The sequence below is a fragment of the Lithobates pipiens genome, unplaced genomic scaffold (genome assembly GCF_037356315.1).
Source record: "Lithobates pipiens isolate NorthernLeopardFrog02 unplaced genomic scaffold, aLitPip1_a1.2 Scaffold_23, whole genome shotgun sequence".
Taxonomy (NCBI): Eukaryota; Metazoa; Chordata; class Amphibia; order Anura; family Ranidae; genus Lithobates; species Lithobates pipiens.
This window is the reverse complement of record NW_027507785.1, coordinates 214,421,884-214,445,593: the sequence shown is the minus strand read 5'-3', so window position 1 is coordinate 214,445,593 and position 23,710 is coordinate 214,421,884. Positions and strand designations below refer to the sequence as shown.

At 46.0% G+C, this 23,710-nt stretch overlaps 2 protein-coding genes across 5 annotated transcripts in view; one reads left to right on the top strand and one right to left on the bottom strand.

Moving 5' to 3' along the window:
- DBT (dihydrolipoamide branched chain transacylase E2) overlaps positions 1–22,322 on the bottom strand; it is a 41,911-nt gene extending 19,589 nt beyond the window's left edge. Inside the window, exons 1-4 of the mRNA XM_077452830.1 lie at positions 22,167–22,322; positions 17,989–18,106; positions 7,616–7,691; positions 826–1,007 (exon numbers count right to left, since the gene is read on the bottom strand). Coding sequence (XP_077308956.1) covers positions 826–1,007; positions 7,616–7,691; positions 17,989–18,106; positions 22,167–22,217 — 427 coding nt within the window. The 5' untranslated portion in view covers positions 22,218–22,322. The remainder of the gene's footprint in view (positions 1–825; positions 1,008–7,615; positions 7,692–17,988; positions 18,107–22,166) is intronic.
- Positions 22,323–22,572: 250 nt separating this feature from the next.
- Positions 22,573–23,710, top strand: part of RTCA (RNA 3'-terminal phosphate cyclase) — a 67,425-nt gene continuing 66,287 nt past the window's right edge. The window contains exon 1 of one of the 4 annotated variants that reach the window (XM_077452829.1): positions 22,573–22,597. Coding sequence is in view for 1 of the 4 variants with exons in the window: in XM_077452826.1 (XP_077308952.1) it covers positions 22,711–22,750 (40 nt within the window). In the remaining 3 variants the exon portion in view is untranslated. Of the gene's footprint in view, positions 22,617–22,645; positions 22,751–22,885; positions 22,992–23,710 lie in introns of those variants that run through there. The other 3 variants (XM_077452828.1, XM_077452826.1, XM_077452827.1) reach the window with 3 other exon arrangements.

Genomic DNA, 23,710 nt, shown 5'->3' with positions numbered 1-23,710 from the left:
TACTCCGTGTGTGTTGTAATTGTTTGGAGGCTCCCCACTCATAATTTGAGGGCTGATGGTGATACTATCAAAAGTTACTTGGGCTCAAAGAGAAACAAAAATATGAAATCGTATGCAATATGTCTAGACATTTTTTTAACCCTTTTTTTGTTAAATTTCAATAAAATCTATTTATTTTTCAAACTTACCTCAAGGCGTGGTGCCATTAAAGTCTCATTTTACCTCTATTCTTCAAATATCACTAGATTAGGGATGAGGCATAGTATATCTATCTCTGACCGCAGTACCACTCTGCGTTGACATACATTTTTGAACTATCAGTGAAGGAGTGGTTGTTGGTCTGTATTTCTCAACGAACTACCATGGTACTGTGGAGCGCTGTGGTAGTTCATAAAGTCTTCTTGTCATTGAGCATCAGCTTACACGTACAGGACGTATGGGTAAACAGATACACTGACAGTGTGTAGGGGACCTGCATGGCATCAGCAATCTGCCGATTGCTGGTGCAATGCTTTTCAGGCTCCTGCAACAAAAAAATAAATAAATGCACATTTGTGTACCTGCAAAAAGATGTGCATTTTTTTTTTTTGTACAAAAGGTGAACTTATCCTTTACCTTGTCTGACTATAGTTCCACTTTAAAGGACTTATTAAATTATTAAACAAGATTTCTGAAACTACTGTATCAGTATGACACTTAGGCAACTAGTATTTTATTTTTTCAGAAGATGTCATAATTGCAGCCTGCATAGTTCTCGACAGGCTTTAAATGGTATCATAATACTTCGTGGTACAAATACACAATGCAATTAGCTTGCTTACAAACCTTTCAGAACATCCGTTTCAATGTCGACCAGAGGCTTCCCTACAAATGCTACGTCATCCACATTGTAATACAGCTTCCGAACAACCCCATCATATCGGCTGGTGATTGTCACCGAAGCTTTGTCACTCTGTACTTCACAGATGCTGTCAAACTGTGACACTGTGTCGCCTTCTTTCACATACCTGAGAAGACAGATATTACAAGTAAATAGTGAAACAATTCTGGCAGAAAAATATTTAAAAATAAGTGACAGTTATGTTTTGGGTCCCGCAGGCCAGAGGCTTCCATTAGTCTCAGCGGTCCACAGACATATATACACATACATATATGTGAGCTGACTGATGCTTAGGCTGTCTGACCCTAATGTTGTGCGAAAAGGCTGAGTGCGGACAAAACACTAAAAAGGTGCAAGCGCTGCCTCTTTATTTTGGGGAACCCATTACAGTACACCCTGTAAGCCAGGCTCTAATCTGAGTTTGGCGGCTAGCACAGAAGAGACACAATAGTTCAGACACAATTTTTTTTATTGTTTTAAGCTAGGGACTTGCTGTACAAAGCACTCCTGCATTGAAACTGTTTTTTTCTGCCTTGCTGATCAAAAGTTCAGGCCAAACCTGCTTAGACTGTCCCTGCCTTATGCATGGTTTGCTGCGACCAATAGCAGTTGAGCTTGTCCCCATTACTATAGATGGATAGAGGTTAGCATGGGGGGTCAGCAACCTATGGATCACGATCTAGCAGTAGATCATGGACAGGTGACTGGTAGATCTCGGTCTGAGCTTGCTGACCTGCCATTCCAGAGCATCAAATAGAGTGCAATGTAGAGAGATTACCTGTAAAGTTGGAGCTGTAGTAAGGAGAAAGGGCCGTATAAGCCAATGCCTCCTCTGTAGTGCTGGTTCCTGTCCCATGCAGTGATACCAAATGCACTCCACCTCTTATCATGGCTAGTGGTCTCCAAAGTGGTGCCAACAGCAGAAAAGAAGAGATCTTCATGTCACTGTGAAGCAATACACTGGGTATTATAGTACAGGGCTGCTTTCACACTGATGCACTGCTTTTCTGCAGGTTTGCTGCACTTAGCCATAGACTTCTATTATATCCTGCTGTTTTACCACCCCCCTACTTTAGTGTGAATGAGCCATAAGGGTGCCGCTGCCAAATGCAACTAAGGGCTCATTCACAAGTGCAGCAGGCTGCTCCACTGAAAAGTGATCTGAGTGTTGACTGGTGGTGAGGAGGCGATGTGTTGCTTCTTCGCCACCTTATTTAAACCTATGAATGCCATGCAATGCACGCAATTGCAACACAGTAATACGGCAATTAAAGGTTTAAATCAGGGGTGAGGAGACGACACTGTGCATGGTGATCTTTGACTTCTGTGTTGATCAGGTAGATCTCCACGCTTTAAAGTTGCCTACTCCTGTATTACCCCAGTATAACCGAAATAAGACATATTTGATAACATGTTGAATTCAAAACTATTCGTCGAAAAACAGCTTTTGTTACTCTACAGACTGTAATCTGCTAAAAGAAGAATTGATTTTAGTACTGTAGGTGACAACACACTATTACAATATTTAAGAAGTTTGAGTGGAGATCAATATAAGTAATTCGTGGCAGCTAAAATGAACACCTAAAACATTTGTATAAATCTAAAATGATCTAAAATGATCACAAAATCTGCACTCAGGAAAACAAAAATAATCAGCAGGTGATGCTTTTGAAAAAAAATAATCACCCCGCCTAAAGGCCAAATAGATGAACACGACATGATTTGGAGAGGCACACGCCTGTCTATATAAGGTTGCACACTTAACAGTGCATGTCAGAGCACAAACCAAGCCATGAAGTTCAAGAAATTGTCTGTAGACCTCCGAGACATGATTGTATCAAGGCACAGAAAAATTTCTGCAGCATTGAAGTTCCCAATGGGCACAGTGACCTCCATCATCCATAAATGGAAGAAGTTTGGAACCACCAGGACTCTTCCTAGAGCAGGATTCCCTGGCCAAACTAAGCGATCAGGGGAGAAGGGCCTTAGGCAGAGAGGTGACCAAGAACTCTATGGTAACTCTGACAGAGCTCCAGCTTTTCTCTATGGAGAGAGGAGAACCTTCCAGAAGAACAACAAATCTCTGCAGAACTCCACCAACCAGGCTTGTATGGTAGGGTGGCCAGACGGAAGCCCCTCCTCAGTAAAAGGTACATGACAGCCTGTCTGGGAGTTTGCCAAAAGGTACCTTAAGGAAACAAAATTCTCTGGTCTGAAGAAACAAAAGATTGAACTCTATGGTCTGAATGGCAAGCGTTGTGTCTGAAGGAAACCAAGCACCTGGCTAATACCATCCCTACAGTGAAGCATGGTGTTGGTAGCATCATGCTATGGGGATGTTTTTCAGTGGCAGGAACTGGGAGACTAGTCAGGATCAAGGACAAGATGAATCCAGCAATGTACAGAGATATCCTTGATGCACTCTGGACCTCAGACTGGGGCGAAGGTTCATCTTCCAACAGGACAACGACCCTAAGCATACAGCCAAGATAACAAAGGAGTGGCTATGGGACAACTCTGTGAATGTCCTTGAGTGGCCCAGCCAGAGCCCAGACTTGAACTCGATTGAACATCTCTGGAGAGATCTTAAAATGGCTGTGAACCGACACTTCCCATCCACCCTGATGGAGCTTAGAGATCCTGCAAAGAAGAATGTGAGAAACTGCCCAAAAATAGGTTTCTTATCGTACATCACAGGACACAGAACCATAGTACTTACTATGTGGGTTTAATAGGCCACCTTCAGGTGCTGGACACTGGCACGCCCTAAATTTAAAAGTGCCCTCCCTATATAACCCCTCCCACTGGTGGGAGTAGTTTTTTCGCCAGTGTCTAATGTGTTGGTTACGAGTGAAGATGTGCTGTGCTGAGCTCCACTGGAGCAATCCTTGCTAAGGCTAGCCATGCTGACCAGATCCATTTAAAGTGTTTCTTTTGGCCGAATTGAATAGTACCTGGGCCTCGTATCTGAAGAAAATAGGTTTTGCCTGTGAAGGCTTCCCTTTTAGAGAGCTGGACCCTGGGATCCAATACTTTTTGGTAGTGAGGCCATAAAGTTTTACTGGCAGGGTGCTGTTGCAGGTCCAAGATAGTGGGTTTCCTCTAGGATCCCCTGCTTCTGAAGATTTATCGGAAACCCACCTTGAAGGGTGACGATTGGGTCTGTTGGTTTACCACAGAAAACCTTGCGGCGAGAAAAGGTAAGAGTTTTCTAAGAAATTTTCAACATTTTCTTATGAATGTAAAATTGTAAGTGTTGTCATGCCTATGTAGTCACCACTGGGGGCTGTATTGAGCACTTACGTGACTCAAGCTTCTCAGAAAGCCACAATGTGATCCAGGAAGCAGAAGCTCTTCATCCTTCGTTCGGCAACGAAGTCCTCTGGAAAGCCTGAAGGGGGGGGGGGGGGTCCTCTCCCCACCAGACGTCCCATGTGCAGACTGTTTTCCCACCTTAGTCTCAGGGGAAAAAGCAACATTTAAAAACCAAACAAAAAACATCACAAAGGGACACCACTCAGCAGCTTCCAGCTCTCGCCATGCCTGCCTCTGCCTGGGATCCTCCATAGGGTCAGCAGTGAGGAAAAAATAGTTTTTTTTTTAAAAACTGGGAGGGGGCCATAGAAGGCGGGGCGGGGTTTAGCACTGCATAGGCATCCTCAACGTCCAGCGTGGGAAGGGAGGATTTTAAAAAGGCACTATTGTGTCTGTTCATGCTGCTGGAGGGACACAGGAGCAGGAGGTGTTATTTTTAAAAGGTTTGCCGACACAGGCTTTTACCCTTGACATATTTACAGCATCAGGCTGAGCATTAATAGCGGCAATTGAGCTGGACTATTGTTCATGCAGTTGATGCATTCCTTCTGGTAGTACCTCTGCTTTGTGCATCAGGCTATGAGCAGAAGGGGGGTAAGAAACACCTCAAAAGGGGGCTCTAGCAAGACTCCTACAGTTACACGGCAGCCTAGAAATATCTCAAAAAAGATGTCATCATCCTCTGAGAGTGATATGTCTGATCAGTGTGAGCCATCAGGAGGGGCAAGTGTTGCAGTTGCTCTTGACACTGCAGCCCCTATTTATATTACACGGGATGTTTTTTTTCTTCAACCATTTTAAGCTTGGATCAAAAAAATTTATGCTTTATTTGCATTCCAGACTGGGGCTAAGTGTAGCAGGTCCCTGTCCATTGCTCAGGACCCTCATTCCGAGGAGCAAGGAACAAGAGAAGATGTTTTGCCTTCTAAAGACCAGGAAGAGACTAACGTTTCTGCGTCTGAGGAACCTGATGCAGAAATATCAGGTCCGCAGGAAAGATTGTTAGTACAATCTCTCACTGGGTTGGTCCGCTCTACTTTTTCACTGCCAGCAGCGCAGTCAGTTGATGAGCCCACGTCTGGTTTGGGTTCACTAAAGCCTCCCCAATCTGATCATTCTTTTCCTATCTATGCGTGGTTAAGGAAGCTTATGTATTCTGAATGGGAGCACCCAGATAAACAATTTTTCCCTCCAAAAAAGTTTTCTATACTTTATCCTATGGAGGAAGACTTTTATATAAAAAAAAAAAAAAAAAGACAATGCTCAGAGGTTAAAGGATCCAACAGATTTAAGAACTATATTTCTCTGGAAGGTTCTGTCGTTCAACCTGCGCTGGCAGCAATCGGAGTATCTCAGTCCTTAATGGACCAATTTACAGATGTACTCAAAGTTATTCCTGATCAGCAGGCTCAGGATTTGGCCGGTATTTCAGAAGCACAGTGTTTCACAGTAGACGCTATGAGAGATTCTATTCTCCAGTCTCCAGTCCTCACGGCTTATGCTAGGGCTGGTACACATGCGTAGAATTCTATGTTTGAAAAATTGGTCAGCCGAAGCGGCATGCAAAAAGCTCTTGGCCAGTTTCCCTTTTCATGGTGGACAATTGTTTCGGAGATGATCTGGACAAGTATAGCCAAAGAATTTCTCCTGTTCTGCTGCTTCCATGGTTTCTTCACATGATCAGGCAAGAAGGGAAGGAGGTGAGATTCTTGTGGGCCCAGCGTGGCCCAGGAGATCTTGGTTTGCCGAGATCATAAAAATGGCAGTAGGGGACCCTTGGACCCTACCACTGTGGCCAGACCTTCTCTCGCAAGGTCCGGTATTCCATTCTACCATATAAATGCTAAATTTAACGGTTTGGCTATTGAGATCCACATTCTAAAGGACCGTGGGCTGTCAATTTCAGTAGTTTCTACTATGGTTAATGCTAGGAAGCCGGCCTCCAGAATCATATATTATACAGTCTGGAAGGCATCTCCCGGTGTGAAACCAGGGGTTGGCAACCAAGAAAATATGTCATAAGTAGGATCCTTGAATTCTTACAAATGGAATTAGAGATGAAGCTGGCCTTGAATACTAGCAAATGCCAGGTGTCGGCCTTATCAGTGTTTTTTCAGCAACCACTTGCTTCACATTCTCTGGTTCGTAACTTTATTCAGGGGGTAACACGGATTAATCCTACAGTTAGATCCCCCTTGAACCCTTGGGATTTAAATCTAGTCCTATCCGCTTTACAAATGCAGCCTATTCGAGATATTCCCTCTTGACAAGGTAATTTGTTTTTTTTTGGTTGCCATATCTTCTGCTAGAAGAGTATCAGAGTTGGCTGCTCTTTCTTGTAAAGAGTTTATTAAACCCTTGTGATAGCAATCACTACAAAATAAATAAAAAATGCCAAAAAAAATAAAAAGGGGAAGAAGCAGTCAAAACACCTGTTGCCCTGCACCTAAATACATGTGGTGAGCACGTATATGTAAACCGCGGTGCCACCACACCATGTGACATATCCAGTGATGGCCCCTACATAGGGAGTGACCAGGCGCCGAACATGCGGCAGTCTATGGGAATCCGATTTGACCATGTTTAGAGTGTGGTCAGGGTGCAAGTGATGCACTTAAGTGACCCAATCTACTATCATTTGTCTGGCCAGTCCTTTCCTATCATTTTATTGGCCGGGAGCAGAGGACTGTGGGTGGTGCTCTTTGCGGCCCCACTTCTGGTTTCCCGCCTCACTGCTTTGTGCTCTGGGACCAGAGTATAGCGGAGGTCGTGTTGTACCGGGGAAGGGGGAGGACGGTCAGGCTGAGGCTCGGTGCGGTCTTGTCAGCGCTCCGCCCCCCTTGCCATGCCCCGAGGAGTCTGGGTGTGACGTGGGGGGGTCTGGGCTGAAGACGGAGAAGATGCTGGACCCCCCCCCCCCCAGTCAGAGTCCCATGTGACTGAGGAGGTAGGTTGCTGGCTGGCACCAAGGAGCATCGGCAGGGATGGCCGGGATCCTGAAGGTAAGAGAGATCCACAAATACTGACCTACATATGCCGATTAGTGTGAGAGATCTGAGACCAAGAATGAAAGCTGAGTGACAGATGGGCACAATGGCTGTATTTGATGGCACAGTGGCGGCATTTGGGCACGGTGGCTGCAATTGACGGGCACAGTGAGGCTGCAATTGATGGACTGTAATAGAATAATCTGAAAACCTTTTTTTATAATATGGTGTGAAAAAATAAAATGAATACCAATCATACAAAGCATGAGGTGTGTATATATATATATATATATATATATATATATATATATATATTACAAAATTGCACTTGCCATAAAAGAAATAGAAAAATAAAACTGGTTGCTTGGGCAACAATTGCTATTGTCAATGCGAGAGTCTTCAGAAATCAGATTGTCAGATCTTGTTCACTTACCAGTCTTTCACTGTCACCTCTGTGATTCCTTCTCCAATGTCTGATAACTTGAACTGTACAATCTGACCATTCAATGCTGGAAAAACACAAATAAACCATCACTAGCTTTGTCAAAGAAACTATTCAGCTCACATACATTAACAACCAGTAAGTCAAAGAGAAGGCAAAAGTAAATCTTTGGGGGCTTTGGCATGTGACCGGGTGGCTCATTATGGGACTGGCAGACAAGATCACCTGTTGACTGGCTAGAAGTACACTTTCCATTGCTCACCACCCATACAAGAGGAGGCCCCACATTCATGGGCGTTTTCATCTATTAAGTTACTGGACTTTTGCTTGCAATTTATTAGGATACAAGCCACTCAGAAGGGGTTTCATTTAGCCATTTACACTGTGTTGTGTGTTCTTTCCTATCTAAGACAGCCTGATAATTCCTTTCTGGATGTAGCGCTATAGTAATGAGGCTATAGTCATGTAATTTGTGAGGTCTCCTGATGAAGCGATTGAACAGCAAAATGCATTGAGATCAGCAACCATTATACTTCTATTATAATATTATTATTATTATTATTATTATTATTATTATTGAGACCACATATGCCCCTTACATCTGTATATACTGTACAATATCACAGTAACCAGTTCCTCTGGACACCGCTGTTGACAGATCACTGTACCGGGCCACTACCGGTACAATGTGATCGCTGTGACCAATCACAACAGATCACATGACAATTGTAAGAAATAGATGGCTTCCATACATAACATTCACTGTGTACAATTGTGTTGCTAGCTGTGATTGGTCATTGATCACATGCTACAAACAGGGCCAATAACTGCCCATCTGTACCATGTGATTAGCTGGGGCCAATCACAGCTAAATCACAACAATACATACTGAAGGAATCAATTTCATTAAGTAAAACGGTTGCTTATAACAGTGAATTTCAGTGGCATAAGCAATCATAGTATGTGAATAAAAATATTATTAATAATAAAATGTGAAAAAAACTACTTTAAATTTCAGACAAAAAAAAAAGTGACAAAAAAATAAATAAAATGTATAACTGCAAAAAACTCGCTATGCCTCTTACTAAATGCCTTGGACTGTCTGCTTTCAAAAAAAGGGGTAATTTGGGGAATATTTGTACTGTCCTGCCATATTCGGCCTCAAGTACATTAGGATTGATACATTTTGAGATATATACAGTATATACCATAGTTTGTGGACTCAATAACTTTCCTACAGACTAAATAATATACACTGATTTGGGTTACTTTCATCAGACATATAGCAGAATAAAGTTTGGCCTAAATTTATGAAGAAAGATTGTTTGTTTATTTGCAAAATTTTGTAACAGAAACTAAGAAAAATGCTTTTTTTTTTTGGTCAACATTTTTGGCCTTTTTTCATTAATTTAGCTAAAAAGTAAAAAAATTTAATAAACCAGCAGTAATTAAATATCATCAAAAGCATTCTCTATTTGTGTGAAAAAAAAAAATGTCATATGGGTAGTGTTGCATGACTGAACAGTTGTCATTCAAAGTACGACAGCGCTAAAAGCTGATAACTGGCCTGGTATTGAAATGGATTAATATGCACTATATTGTCAAAAGTATTTGGACGCCTGCCTTTACACACATATGAACGTTAAAGGGGTTGTTCAATTCAGTGGGGGGTCCGGGCAGGCCGGTTCGTTTACAGATGACAGGTGGGGGATTCACGTCCAATCCATCCAAGGTAGCTGCTGGCTTTGCCTCCTTCCTCTCCTCCCTCTATAGTGGACCAGCTGCCTTCGACCGAGAGATTCTTCCAATCAATTAGTCTTCCTTCATTGTCCTCAGCGGCACAGGCTAATTTGAATGCTCCCATAACTGAAATGGAGGTCGCCCAAGCCCTAAAGTCCCTTAAGCCATCCAAGGCCCCGGGTCCGGACGGCTTTACCGGTCTATACTATAGGACATTTGCATCCCTGCTCACGCCCCATTTAACATCTTATTTCAATGCCTGGCGGGAAGGTGCGAGACCCTCGCCGGACTCGCTGAAAGCCCATATCTCTATGATCCCTAAGTCATCCGAGGAAGCCACAGACCCACAGTCCTTTCGTCCCATCTCCCTGTTGAATGTTGACCTGAAGGTTCTGGGAAAGGTTCTGAGCATGCGAGTCAACAGATATCTTCAGGCCCTCATTCACAGGGACCAGGTGGGCTTTGTGCCCGGTCGCCAGGCGGGGGACAATGTCCGCAAGGTGGTCCATCTCCTTCATATACTTCGTCAGCGTAAAATACCAGGACTTTTGCTATCCCTAGATATTTATAAAGCGTTTGATTCGCTTTCCTGGGACTACCTTTACTTTGTCCTAACCAAATGGGGATTTGGACCACATTTCCTACAATGGATCCAGGCCCTCTATTCCGCACCGTCGGTGAAATATGCGGGCTTCCTTTCTGAACCTTTCCCGATACTCCGGGGGACTAGACAGGGATGCCCCCTGTCCCCGGCACTATTTATCCTGGCATTGGAGTCGCTGGCGGCGGCGATCAGGGCCAATGGTGATATTTCGGGAATCCCTTACGTGGGCACTCAATACAAAGTGAACCTTTTTGCGGATGACGCCCTATTGACCCTGTCCAACCCGCTTATCTCCCTGCCCAACCTGCAACTAGCATTAGACCGATTTTCGGCCTTCTCATGTCTTCAAATTAAGCTCTCCAAGACCACAGCGATGAATGTTAACCTCCCTCTGGAACTGGTGCAGCGCCTCCAGGACCATTTTCCATACCGTTGGGTATCCCACGCGATCGATTATTTAGGTGTCAAATTGACGCCGTCTTATTCTTCCCTTCTCTCGGCCAACTATTATCCCCTGTTGCGAACGGTGTCCACCCTTATGCAAGCCTGGCAATTCCCCACACTCTCATGGGTAGGCAGGATCTCGGCGGCGAAGATGACCATCCTCCCTAAAGTCCTTTATTATTTTCGTACTTTGCCTGTCCGGGTACCCACTTTTTTTCTTCGACTCCTGCAGAATAGGATACTCCAATTTATATGGGCGCGCAAACGCCCCAGGGTACCTAGAGCAACCCTTTATAGCCATAGGCTCCGGGGAGGCTTGGGGGTCCCCAATATCTCTAAATACTACACAGCGGCCCAGATCGCTCCGTTGACTATGCTCCATGCAACCATGGATGTTCCTCTGTGGGTGCTCCTGGAGGTGCCTGGCTGTGACCCTTGTGCACTTCAGGCACTCCTCTGGCTCCCCAGGAATCTGCGCCCTCCCTCCCTAAGCCCCATGCTCCTACATAGTCTGCAGGTGTGGGACTCAGTTCGCTTTTCCAGCAATCTGATGTCCCCCTTTCTACCCCTACTTCCCATCACCCATAACCCTCTTTTCCCCCCGGGTCTGGAGGAGCCCCAGGCATTTTCCTGGTGGTCCTCACATGGCTACCCACAAGTCCAAAATTTTCTTTCCTCACGCGTATTCCCCTCTTGGGAGAGTATCCGGGAAACACACGGGGCGCCGGCTAATGAGCATTATCACTTTATCCAATTAAAGCACTGGATTGCAGCGTTGCGCCGCAGGTCCACCTTCCCCTTCCAAAAAACTTTTTTTGAACATTCATGCCAAAATGCCCCAGGGTCCCCAGGCCTTATTTCGGCCATTTATGCTTCTCTGAATAGCCGTCCGCCATCAGCACCCCTCTCTTATATGACTCAATGGGAAAAGGACCTTCAGACCCCAGTAAACCCGGAGGACTGGAGCGGGGCCTGGAAAACAATCACCAAATGCTCGTTTAACACGAATACCCTGGAGACTGCATATAAAGTAATGCACCGATGGTATTGGGTACCTGCCCGCACAGCTCGGGCTTATCCTGGGAGTACGGACAGATGCTTCCGCAATTGTGGACAGTGAGGTGATGTTATGCATACATGGTGGGCTTGCCCAAGGCTGGTGGGGTTCTGGTCTAGGATTTTTGGTTTGCTGCAGACACTTTTCCACCTAACCATCCGAAAGGGACGCTAAGCTAGCTCTCCTACATTGCCCGGTACCTGGTTTGCGGGGCCCTCAACAGAAGTTGGCTACTTACCTATTTATATCGGCAAAGCGGACCATTGCCCAAGCCTGGAAGTCCCAACGGGTAGAGTTTCAAGGTGTTAAAACCCACATGACTGCAATGTTACTTCAGGAACGTATGTCCAGTATTGTTCACGATTCTCATGCTAAATTTCTAAAAATCTGGGAGCCGTGGATCTCCTATGAGTTCCCCGCACTCCAAGCAGCATGCCTAGGCTTGGTCTAGCTCCCCTTGGCGAGGCACCCACGCCCGAACTTTCCCCCTCCTTCCTTCCCTCTCTTTTCTCTCTATCTTTTCTTCTTTTGTTCCCCGTCTCTCTTCACTCTTCTTTGTAATCTCTCCCATTGCTAGCGAATTCTGCTGCCCCCCGTAGGAGGGGGTAGTGGAAGAAGGGCCTGCCCTCCGGAAACAACGAGGGAACGAGTTGCCTGGTTCTGGAACCAGCCTCGATACCATCCCCTACTCATATTCCCCCCTTTCCTCTGTTTATTACAAAAGTATAATGTGATGGCTGGCCCTTTGGTTTCATGTTCATGTTTTGTAGCCCCTGCGAGGGCGCATAAGGAGCCGATTGTAGACTCTTTTTTTATTCCTGTTTATTCAACTTTCCAATAAACATATTGAAACAGAAAAAAGGGGGCCCTTTTTTTTTTTTTCATTTTTATAAAAATAACAAACAAGCCTATACTTACCTGCTCTGTGCAATCTTTTTGCACAGAGCTGCCCTGATCTTCTATTTCTGGGGTGCCCCGCTGGCATTCCAGGCCCCTCCTCTTCATCGGCTACCCCCAGGAAAAGCCTCTTTCCCTGGGGGAATGCTCCAGAGGACTCGGTCTCACCCCCCCGCGTCAGTGGATTTGATTGACAGCTGTGGGAGCCAAGGGCTCCTGCTGCTATCCATCTGTCCAATGAGGAGAGAGACAGTGGCTAGTCCTGCAGCACTCATGCACATTACTGGATTGGATTGGGCTCAGGTAAGAAGAAAGGGGGGGGGGGTGCTGCAGCAAAGAAAGTTTATCACCTTAATGCATAAGATGCATTAAGGTGAAAATTCTTGAGGCTTTAAAACCACTTTAAAGGCATCCCAGTCCTAGTCCATAAGGTTCAATATCTGGGAAGGCTGTCCACAAGGTTTAGGAGTGTGTCTATGGGAACGTTTGACCATTCTTCCAGAAGCACATTTGTGAGGTCAGGCACTGATGTTGGACAAGAAGGCTTGGCTTCCAGTCTCCGCTCTAATTCATCTCAAAGGTGTTCTGTCAGGTTGAGGTAAGGACTCTGTGCAGGCCAGAAAAGTTCCTCCACCCCAAAACGCACCCATCCATGTCTTTATTGACCTTGCTTTGTGCACTGATCCTAATCATTTGGTGGAGAGGGGATTATGGTGTGAGGCTGTTTTTCAGGGGTTGGGCTTGGCCTCTTCGTTCCAGCGAAGGGAACTCTTAAGGCGTCAGCATACCAAGACATTTTGGACGATTTAATTTTCCCAACTTTGTGGGAACAGTTTGGAGATGGCCCCTTCCTGTACCAACATGACTACACACCAGTGCACAAACAAGGTCCTTAACCACTACAATACAGGGCACTTTCACCCCCTTCCTTCCCAGCCCAATTTTCAGCTTTCAGCGCTCTAGCGCTTTCAGTGACAATTGCGCGGTCATGCTACACTGTACCCAAATGAAATTGTTATCATTTTGTTCGCACAAATAGAGCTTTATTTTGGTGTTATTTATTCACGACTCCGTTTTTTTTTTTTTTTGCGATATAAGCGCAAAAATAGCGGAAATTTGGAAAAAAAACAATATTTTCTTTTTTCTATTTGAAAAGAAATCCAATACAATCAAATTTTGTCATAAATTTAAGCCAAAATGTATTCTGCTACATGTTTTTGGTAAAAAATATTCCGTTAAGTGTATAATAATTGGTTTGTGTGATCACGGACATATGTACGCAAATGATCACGTACATATGTGTGCAGGTGATCACGTACATATGTGTGCAGATAATCATTGGGACATGTGATTTTAGTGGGACATATGTGGGGGGACATGTTTTTATTATTAGGGACATGTGTTTTTATTATTTGGGGACATGTATGTTTTGGGGACATGTGTGTTTTGGGGACACATGTGGGGACTGTGTTTGTACTGTGTGGTGTGTTGTGTGTTTACACTACACTGATGATCAGTGAGTAAAAAGCTGTAAAAAGCAGCCCATACTCACTGATCATCAGCCGGCTGCAGCGTTCTGCTCTCCTCTCCTCAGCCGTGACTTCCGTGTGAGGAGAGGAGAGCCGATTGCCTAGCAACCGGCTGTTTGTTTACATCACATGACGGCCGTGATTGGACACGGCCGTCATGTGATCAGGAGGGCCAATCACAGAGCCCTCCTGCCGATCTGAGATGTGCCGTGTCCGGGTGACACGAGCACATCGGGATTGCGCCGCTGCGCGAGCGCAATCCCGCTACTCCTGAAGGACGTTCCTGAACGGCCTATCAGGAGTAGACGGCTCCCACCCGGCCGTATATATGCATTGGCCGGGTGGGAAGTGGTTAAAGACATGGGTGAGTGAATTTGGGGTGGAGTAACTTGACTGACCTGCACAGAGTCTTAACCTCACTGACATTAGAGAATACCATTTCAGTGAAGGAATGTACTTGGGTCAATAATGTTGATAGTGTATCCTAGTGCCATCTCTTCTACAGGGAAGCGACACACACGCACCCAGCCATCCACGTGATTTAAATGAAAATGTGATTCATTAGACAGGCCACCGTCTATTGCACCGTGGTCCAGTTCTGATGTTCACGTGCTCATTGGCTGTGGACACGGGTCAGCATAGGCTCCCTGACACAACAAGCTGCAATGCTTTCAGCTCAACTTCAAGGACAACATATTTACTTGCTGCATATTCACTTTATATGTCAGTGAGCATAAAGTTAAGGCTGTTCGGTGTATATCTAGGCAAAGAAAATGTGTAAATATCACCCATTCCTTTTTTTTTTTTTTTTCTTTGTTGATTGCCATCAAAGTTTCAGCAAGTACAAATTTCCTTTTGTTCATTTGAAAGGTAGACTCTGGTCAAAGTTGTAATTAAGCTTTGAAATGCATACTGGCTACATATCAAACCTGCTCAGGGTTCAGTTTTCATACAGGTATAGCTGCAGTGAACCAGTTCACCCTAAATTTGTTAAAAATACAAGAAACATTTTTACTTACTTACAGTAATAAATATATGCAAAGACACACACCCACACTCAGTAATCTTTAATAAACCAGTGGTAAAAAACAACCCTGCCAGAGGAGATGACGACCTGGAACAAGCATACGTGTAATAGGCGTCTTCTTATGCCGCGTACACACGATCAAACAATCGGGTGGAAAAGTCCGGCAAACTCTGTGTAGCCTCCGGCGTACTTTTTTTACCTGAAAGTACGGCGGACTTAGAAAGTAGTTTTGCACTCCAATCTTCCCGCCGGACTTGCATTTCGGCAGACAATCCGGCCATGTGTATGCCAGTCCACCGTACTTTCGAAATGAACTGACTTTTCCCGCCCAGAGAAAAGTCCGCTCATTTTGAGCGCATCTCCAGGTAGGCGGGGCCCGCGAAGGATGCATCGCTAGCCCCGCCACCTGGTATGGACTTAAAGGGGAACCCCAACACCAAAAAAAAAAAATCAGCGTGGGGGTCCCCCCCAGGTCCACATCAGACCCTTGTCCGAGCACCCTACCCGGCCGGCCAGGAAAGGGGGTGGGGACGAGCGAGCGGCCCCCCTCCTGAGCCGAACCAGGCCGCGTGCCCTCAACATGGGGGGTGCCTTGGGGAAGGGGGGGCCACGCGCCCCCCCCCACCCCAAAGCACCTTGTCCCCATGTTGATGAGGACAAGGGCCTCTTCCCGACAACCCTGGGCGTTGGTTGTCGGGGTCTGCGGGCGGGGGGCTTATCGGAATCCGGGAGCCCCCTTTAATAAGGGGGCCCCCGGATACCGGCCCCCCCACCCTATGTGAATGAGTATGGGGTACAATGTACCCCTACCCATTCGCCTGTAAAATAAATAAATAAATAATAATAAAAAAAAAAAAAAACACACAACACACAAGATAAAATAGTTTATTGCACAGCTCCGGGGGTCTTCCCGCCGGACTCCTCCGCTATCTTCTTCTAGCTCTTTTACTAGCGGAGGAGCCCCGGCTTTCTTCCTCGCCGCCGCCCTCTTCTTCCGACTTCGGGGGTCTTGTCCCCCTCTTCGGTTCTTCTGCCGGGCCACCGTGCCTTCTTATAGCTTTTTTACAAGCGGTGGCCCGGTCTTCTGTCGCCGCTGTCGTCGCCACCTTCCGTTCTTCTCTTCAGATGTTGACTCGTCGCTCCCTCCGCTCACAATGACGGGGACCGGGCGCGCGGCGACTTATATAGGGACATCACCGGATGATGTCCCGGCTTATTATGATGTCACAGTCCCAGCATCCTCTGGGACTGTGATACCATAATGGGCGGGGACATCATCCGGTGATGTCCCTATATAAGTCGCCGTGCGTCGCGTCTGAGCCATTGTGAGCGAAGGATGCGACGAGGCAACATCTGAAGAGAAGAACAGAAGGTGGCGACGACAGAAGACCGGGCCACCGCCTGTAAAAGAGCTATAAGAAGGCACGGTGGAGGGGGACAAGACCCCCGAAGTCGGAAGAAGAGGGCAGCGGCAAGGAAGAAAGCCGGGGCTCCTCTGCTAGTAAAAGAGCTAGAAGAAGATAGCGGAGGATTCCGGCGAGAAGACCCCCGAAGACGGAAGACCCCCGGAGCTGTGTAATAAACTATTTTATCTTGTGTGTTGTGTTGTGTTTTTTTATTTTTTATTTTACAGGCGAATGGGTAGGGGTACATTGTACCCCATACTCATTCACATAGGGTGGGGGGGCCGGTATCCGGGGGCCCCCTTATTAAAGGGGGCTCCTGGATTCCGATAAGCCCCCCGCCCGCAGACCCCGACAACCAACGGCCAGGGTTGTCGGGAAGAGGCCCTTGTCCTCATCAACATGGGGACAAGGTGCTTTGGGGTGGGGGGGGCCGCGCGGCGCCCCCTTTCCCAAGGCACCCCCCATGTTGAGGGCACGTGGCCTGGTACGGCTCAGGAGTGGGGGGCGCTCGCTCGTCCCCACCCCCTTTCCTGGCCGGCCGGGTAGGGTGCTCGGACAAGGGTCTGATGTGGACCTGGGGGGGGACTCCCACGCTGATTTTTTTTTTCGGTGTTGGGGTTCCCCAACAATCAATGGCCAGGGTTGTTGGGAAGAGGCCCTTGTCCTCATCAACATGGGGACAAGGTGCTTTGGGGTGGGGGGGCCGCGCGGCCTGGTATGGCTCAGGAGGGGGGGCTGCTCGCTCGTCCCCACCCCCTTTCCTGGCCGGCCGGGTAGCGTGCTCAGACAACGGTCTGATGTGGACCTGGGGGGGACCCCCCACGCCGATTTTTTTCGGCGTTGGGGTTCCCCTTTAAGTCCATACCAGATGGCGGGGCCAGCGACGTCTCCTTTGCGGGCCCCGCCTACCTGGAGATGCGCTCGAAATGAGCGGACTTTCCTCCGCGTGTGGGTGAGTCCGTTCATTTCAAAAGTACGGCAGATAGTACGGCGGATTTAGTACGCCATATTAGTCCGCTGAAAAAGTGCCGTGTGTGGGCAAGTAGCCCGTTCGGAAAGTCGGATGGACAGTCCGGCGGCAAGTCCGCCAGACTAAGTCCGCCGGATAGTCCGCTACGTGTGTACACGGCATTACTTTACTATTCCATGCTCATTCCAGGACAGTGACTTGCTAAGCTGTGCTGAAAGAATAAAAGCTCTGGATCTCACATGTTCAAAAACAAGTCAACAATATTAGCTCCTATATTTCTATCATTACATGTTACAGTTAAATTGAGTGGCCTTTTAGATTTTACAGAGCCGCAGAGTTTCCACGATATTAGCAGCTAATTTACTTTCACCAACTTTACCTGTGATTCCACTTTAAAACCTTTTGCTGCAGCATAACCTAGAGGAGCCTGCACAGAACCTGCTGCAGCCTGTGATCTCTCCTCTCCACCCAATACTCAAACCCTGCATTGGCCAAAAGTTGGCCCTCTTCCTCCCAGCTGTTGGCAGTGTGTGCACCGCAAGTGCGTGTGGAGGTCTCCATCAATACTGGTAATGGGGACAAGTGACTGTGGAATGAGATTACAAACCTTTGGGAATCATAAACATCAATGAATCTGGCTAAGGAAGTAACGATTGTTAAAGCTTTAGAAAGGGCATTCTCCATGTTTACCTGAAATAGTTCTGAAGTATCTGATCTGTGAAGTTTGCAGATGTGAAGAATGAGGTTGTTGTTTGCATGATTTTATCAGCAAAAACCGGTTACATGAGGTCAGTTGTCTAAAACTGGCCTAGGGGGAATAAGAACAAAACAGCAATCAGTAGAAATACACAATCAATACAAGGCTTAAGAATGTAGTTTTCCAAGAGACCATTCACACTGCTTGTGTTACCCTGCATTATACAACATGGGCCAAAGGTAGAGCAATGCAAAAACACATGCTTTCAGATGGAGCATGGTCTGCCATACACACGGGTTATTTTACTAAAATCAGATAGCACAAAATCTGGCATAGCTCTGCATAGAAACCAGCTTCCAGTTTTTTGGGTTTTTTTTGAAGCCTTGTGTCTTCACAGCCGGTTCCCTACTGCACATGCGTGAAGCGATCTGTGCTTTCTGAATGGCGCGGCGGTGGTGGAAGGAGGAGGAGGGGGACCAAGCTTCTGGGGGATCTTGCTGCGGCAAGGTCTCCTGGGAATGGGGATGGGTACCTGTCAAAAACATATACCCGCTCCCCTCCAAAAGGTGCCAAATATGGCAGAGGGGGGGGGGGGGGGGAAGCAAACAAGCAGAGCTCTGCTTTAAGTGCCTATACTGTTTAAAACCCAGGAATACACTGTCACTCCACTATGCACATGCTCAGTTGCTCTCTATGTGATGGTGGTTAAAAACAAATTTTTACTACTTCTCAACTGCTCCCCCTTAGGCTTGATTCATACCTATGCATTTTCTGTGCTTTTTCCATTTTGCAGATATGCACTACAGAACGTGTTCCATAGGAAACCATGTTAAATGGGCTGTAGTGCAAATATGCTAAATGCATAGGTGTGAATCAAACCTTAGGCTGTAGACAGGTAGTGTACGCATACCCCATTGCAAAAATTAGCCCCCCCCCCCCCCCCCAACCCACCAGTTGGGTTTGGCAGGCACGAGGCAACACCATTTGTCAAATGTGACCCATTCAACTGAAAGTGGTCACACCATAACCACCCATCAACCGTGTGTAATGCATGAGCTTGCAGCATAGTGGTGTGGCTTTTTAGGAGTTAAAACTAGGTGGTAAGGACACAACACCTCTTCAATACCATAAACAGAAAACAAAATAGCGCAATAATACAAAATACTAACAGCAGCTGAACATTAAGGGTCAATATTCAAATCCCTGTATTAAAACATAAAAACAGATAAATGAAGCGCTAAAAAATAATAATACACATAAAAATAAATGTAAGTAGTCTCCGATTCAAACAAAGAGAAAGTGATCCCAGGTGTCTTGAGTGAAAACGAATCGCATGCATGTGACTTCGTGGGTTGAGCACACCTCCACCACTGGTCTGATTAGCCACTCACCTCACTTGGTGGACCCTTTAATTACAGAGGGTCTACAGCGCCTTCCCCCTTCATTAACAGGGTCACCTCTGGGATCAATTGCAGTGCCCCAATATAAACCAGAAAGCTATACCAGCTGTCCAAATGGGAATTCACTCAGACCCTCTCACTACTCTGTGCCAAGCCACAGGCATCAATGCCTTCTGAGACGCAATCCACTGAATATTGCTCTCCAGAGAAAGTGAAGCTGGTGTAAATAAGCCCTGAAGGGTGGTTCACACTACACTCGCACATGAACACACTGTGCGTTTCATATGCGGTTCTGTGCAGTGTGATTTGGGCCCATTCATCTTGAATTGGCTAAAATTGCACTGCACAAAGTAGTGCATGCACTACATTTTAAAAAGGTATTGGTTTATGACCCGCATTTAGCATGTTGTTAACTCTGTATTAGGACCTGCTGCAGATTGCAAATGGAAAGCGTTTTGCATGCAGTGTGAACTCCACATGAATGCACTGCGCATTTCTGGGTGATTCCTGTATAGGTACGGTGTGCATAGGCCTTAAAAGATAAAGATGCTGCATACTTGGGGGATCCGGTGTGTCAGAAGTCCTCACCTGCACATGTATTCTGGGTTACTGACTCCAATAAGTGAATTCAGAGGGTCAGCGTGCCAAGCAGACAACCAGCAGCTGCAGGAGAGCACAGTGTGGCAGCCTCCATGTTTCTCCCCTGACAGGTTTCTTTTATTTCTATGGTTAAAGTATTATTACGTAAAACTTTTTTTTTTGTTTAGGATAGAGTGGAGATAGATTAGAACACCTGGCAAGTTTCTATTGCTGTCTGTGCCCCCTTATGGCGATTCACCCTCTCTCTATGTCCTGATTATCACTGAAAGTATATGCCAACTTTTGGGTTGTCCCCAGAACAGGAATAGAGAAGAAATCTTCCATTGGGGTCGCTAGTTCTGGTGACAACCATGGATTTCCTCTCATTTCCTGTATTATTTATGGGACAGGAAATTAAAGGAAATCTCCACAATGGGACACAGATGGCAACAAAAATGACAGGGATTGAAACCCCTTACTTTATCCAAAATTAAAACAAATTCTGCCTTTGGTTCTACTTTAAGTTATAACTTTTAGGTAAAACTTTTTTTTTTTGGATAGCATGGAGAAGGATTATAATTGAGTCTGTGCCCCCATTAGGGAGATTCGCCCTCTCTATTTATCCTGAACTACTGCTATCAAAGAGAATCCCATATTTTGGGTTGACATCAGAACCAGAAAGGGGGGGGGGAGGGGGGACTCTTCCAGTGGATACACTAGTGCTGGTTACACATTTAGATTCCCTCACTTTGGACAGATTTCCTCTCACTTCCTGTTGTGGCTATGGGACAGGAATTGAAGGGAGATCTCCTAAACGAGACACAAATGGGAAAACAAAAATAAATTTACTATATCTAAAACATTAGCTTAAAGTGGTTGTAAAGGCAGAATTTTTTTTTCATCTTGATGCATTCTATTATGATAAAAGAACCTTATGTGTGCCTTAGACCCCCTAATACTTACCTGAGCCCATCTCTATCCAGCGATGTGCACGAGTGCCTCAGTCATTTGGGACTCTCCCCACTGATTGGCTAAGACACAGCAGTGGCGCCATTGGCTCCCTCTGCTGTCAAAGTGAGCTAGCCAATCAAGAGAGAGGGGGCAGGGCTCAATGCAGCTCCGTGTCTGAATGGCCACAGGGAGTTGCGGCTCAGTGCCCCCACAGAAAGCCGCTTGCTGTGGGGGCAATCAACAGGAGAGAGGGGCCAGCAGCACCAAAAAGGGACTCAAGAATAAGCAGATCCAGGCTGCCCTGGGCAAATCCACTGCAACAGAGCAGTTAAGTTTAACATTAAAAGAAAAAATAAACAAGACTTTAGTATCACTTTAATGGTAAGCATTTCTGCATAGCAGCACTGAGGTTCTCCGTTTTAAAATTACCAACAGGACAAAATGTACCTGCATGGGTTTATTTCTGGTACTTTGGTTTCATCCCACAACCCAAAGACATGCTGGTAGGTTAATTAGCTCCTTCCTAAACTGGTCCTAGTAATTGTGTATGTATGAATGTGAGCTAGGGACTTTAGATCGTAAGCGCCCTGAGAGCAGGGACTGATGTAAATGTGCTATATGTAAATTCTCAGCACTATATTACTGTACCTGTAATCTATAAAATATAAACGCAGCAGAAGAGCTTGCAATCTGCTGGTATTACTATGCACCCAGTATGTGTATCCAGAAGCCAGCAGTATTTTTCTGGTAAAATGTGGAGCACCCTGGGGCTACTAATGCTTACAAAAGGACAAACTCCATGCAGATCGCGCCCCAAAGAACAAACTCCGTGCAGATCGCGCCCCAAAGAACAAACTCCATGCAGATCATGCCCTTGAAGAACAAACTCCATACAGATCGCGCCCCAAAAAGCAAACTGTGCAGATCATGCACCAAAAAACAAACTCCATGCAGATCGCGCCCCATGGAGAATGAAGGCAGCACCTCAGCAATGAAGGAAAGCCTGTGCAGGTATTATTATTGTGCTCTAGCTGGGTTTATCCTGCCAATGTTATGGCGGATTTCCTCTATCAGTCCTTGCAGTGTACAGCCCAGTGACATCAGACATTCTTCTAATAACTGATAAGAAATGTCAGGACAAGTGTCACTGTCACCGTCTCCCAGACATGAATGGCATTACCCCAGGGGTCACCCTCACATTTTGCCCCTCAAAGAGATGAACACATTACAGCTTCTCTCACCAGACGGACGAATGACCGGTTGCAGCTCCTCAAGGCTCTCACAGCCGCCATGTTTCCCGGAAAAGCCCGGAGAACCAATCAGATCACAGAGCTGCTGCTCCTGACCAACCAGAAGACAAGAGCTAGAACAAGTGTGTCAATGCCAAGGAGATGGGGGAGGGAGGGGGTGTGGGGCCCAACAGCCAATCGGAGTTGGAATAAACTATTGCCCTGCTGTTAGAGCTGTCAGAGCAGGGGGCGGAGCGCCAGACTGGGATCGCCAAATCAGACGGCGACTTCAGACTATAGGCTTAGTATGGCCGAGTGCAGGTGTACCAAGATGGCCGTAACGAAACGTCACCTCCGTTATAAAATATGACGGGTTGCCTAATCGGACGGAACACCTGAACAAACCTACAGAGACATAGTTTTATGAAAGTGTCGCTGTCAACGTGAGCAGTCATTTTCTTGGTTAGAAAAAGATCAGAAGACCGTGATCAATATTACAAATTTAATTTAATGAGGCTTTAACTTCGAATATCTCAAAATCCTTACTAATCCTAATATGAACAATGCATCTAGATCTGGGTGCAACAAAAAACTGGGTACAAATACGTTTAAGTACTTATAGTGAACATGTTGTACGGTGTTCGTATTTATTGGTTAACTAACTTTATCTGAACGTCAATATAGGAATAGATTTTTAGTACATAAGAGGAGTGCATAGCGCAATTTCCCCTGGCAGAGGCAGGGTTAATGAATGACAGGAAGGGGCGGGCTCAGGGTGACAGGAGCCGGTGTTCTCTGCACTGCTATACACTGGACGGGGCCGACTGATCGGGACTGGTAGGTGCTGCTGGAAGCTTTTATCACACACACCATGAATATGTATATTTGTATAGGGAAGCTGTTATCACACATCATGTATATGTGTACAGGGAGGCTGCTATAATATAAATGTATGCACATCAAGCTCGGGTATGGGCTGTGCAGCCCAAATCGCAGATTTCCATTGATATGTAAGGGGGTGTGTATATATACCATCAGCAATAACATTATTACAAATTACTAGTAAAGTGAACAACAATCACTTCACTTTGTTACACTGGCAAAGTGGAAAGTGGGTGGCATATATTAGGTAGCAAGTGAACATGTCCCTAAAATTGATATGTTGAAAGCAGAAAAAATTGGGGAATTGTAAAGATTGGAGCGACTTTTTCTATTTGCAATGGGTAGACGACTGAGTCAGAGCATCTCCAAACCTGCAGCTCCTGTGTTCCGGGTCTGCAGTGGTCAGGACCTACCAAAAGTGGTCCAAGGAAGGAACAGGGTCATGGGCTGATTGATGCACGTGGGGTGCGAAGGCCGGCCTGTGCAGTTTGATGCAGTAGAGGAGCTAATGTGGCTCAAACTGTGAAAAAAAAGGTAATGCTGGTTCCGATAGGTTTCAGAACATATCGGGGTTTCTTTACTAAAACTGGAGAGTGCAAAATCTGGTGCAGCTGTGCATGGTAGCGAATCAGCTTGGAACTTCTGCTTATTCAATTAAAGGGTTGTACACCCTG